The sequence below is a fragment of the Orycteropus afer genome, unplaced genomic scaffold (genome assembly GCF_000298275.1).
Source record: "Orycteropus afer afer isolate SDZICR_OR568_19922 unplaced genomic scaffold, OryAfe1.0 scaffold00413, whole genome shotgun sequence".
NCBI lineage: Eukaryota > Metazoa > Chordata > Mammalia > Tubulidentata > Orycteropodidae > Orycteropus > Orycteropus afer.
Genome location: NW_006922000.1, coordinates 2,553,903 through 2,555,535, shown reverse-complemented (window position 1 = coordinate 2,555,535; position 1,633 = coordinate 2,553,903). Strand labels below are relative to the sequence as shown.

The 1,633-nt window shown below is 53.3% G+C and overlaps 1 protein-coding gene across 1 annotated transcript in view; it reads right to left on the bottom strand.

Moving 5' to 3' along the window:
* Positions 1 to 1,633, bottom strand: part of AKR1D1 (aldo-keto reductase family 1 member D1) — a 51,938-nt gene that overhangs the window by 48,448 nt on the left and 1,857 nt on the right. The window contains exon 2 of the mRNA XM_042782690.1: positions 569 to 736. Coding sequence (XP_042638624.1) covers positions 569 to 736 — 168 coding nt within the window. The remainder of the gene's footprint in view (positions 1 to 568; positions 737 to 1,633) is intronic.

Genomic DNA, 1,633 nt, shown 5'->3' with positions numbered 1-1,633 from the left:
GCAACGTGACAGGAACTCCCTCATCCCCCCACTCCCCAGTTTATCTGATTGTCCATTTGGCTTGTCATATAGTAAGTTGGCAAAAATCAATCCCCATAGATGAAAAGGGAGCTTCTCCCTCAGGGGGTTAGGCACCAAGTCACCAAGTTCTCACTGAAGGGGCCCTGATGGCGCAGTGGCTAATGCACTCAATTGCTAAACAGAAGGCTCAGCTGCACTTTGTGGGGAAGGGGGATGGGGGAGGATGTGACAGGCTGCTCCTGTAAAGATGACAACCTTGGAAACTCTCTGGCAGTTCCACTTTGTCCTCTAGGGGCGCTATGAGTTGGAATCAAGTCCATGGTAGTGAGTGTGGCTTGGGCTTAGCTTCCTTGAAGACTGACAACCTTGGAGACCCTGTGGGCAGTTCCACTCTGTCCTCTAGGGGCGCTGTGAGTCGGAATGGACTCCATGGCGGTGGTTTTATGGGTAAGCTGTTGGCAGGAGCAGGAGGCCTGGAAGGGAAAATGCCTGCTCCCACAGAGCGTGCACATTTGCGCTTGGGGATGGAGGTGGGGGCGGGACTCACCTTTCCGCAGTAGAAAATGTCCTCCCTGTGCACCGTTCCTTCTGCTATCTTCTCCCTGATGGCCTCCCCGACCTCATGCTCGTTTCCGTAGACGTAGGCCCCATCAATGTACCGGTAGCCCGTGTCTATGGCAGTTTTCACCGATGCCTTACAGGCCCCCTTCTGGGTCTGCAGTGACAAGAGGGGTGGGGTGCAGGAGAACAGAAATGGGTCTTTAGTTTAATGATTACCAATGAGGATGCTGCTCGGAACATGGTCACCGATGCTGCTGTTGTTGTAGCCGGATGCGCTCCTGGAGCCTCCTGCACGGAAGGAAACACTGCCGGCCCCACCAGCCCCATGATCTGTTTCACATCGGCTGCTGTGGTCCTCAGGGATTTTACTGACTGGTTCAGCAGTAGATTGGCAGCCCTTTCTTCCTGGTCTGCCTGAGTGTAGCAGCCCCATTGAAATGTCAGCATCCCAGCAACACAGGGGCCTCCACTGGCCTGATAGTGGTTGCACATGACGTTCTCTGGTGGGAATCCAACCAGCGGCCCCATAGGGGAGGCGAGAGTCCTACCATCGAGCCACCAACGCACCCACAAAGCAAATTACCCATTGCTGTGGAGTCTATTCTAACTCACGGCGACCCTATACAGCAGAGTAGAACGGCCCTGTAGCGTTCTGTCAGCTGTAATCTTTGCAGAGTGGCCATTGGGTTCAAACCACTGACCTTCTGATTAGCAGCAGAGAGCTTAACCCTGGCACCATCAGAGTTCCTAGTAAGCACATGGTAGGTACTTAGTCATACCTACCCGCAGATACAACACTTTGAACCCCAATGAGTTGCAGAATACATGTGTGTCCCTAGACACTTCCACACTTCCACAGGCAGCCCAAACCACCCCGAGGTACCACACAAGGAAAACTCTGATGATCTGTCCCTAACAATCAGCCAAGAAAACCTTGTAGAGTCGCTGTCCTCTGTGACACGGGGGTCTCCACCAGCCCGTTAACGGCAGCACAAAACAGCAGACACTTTGAGATACAGAAACACACGTAGAAAGTCGTAGTTGGAAATGG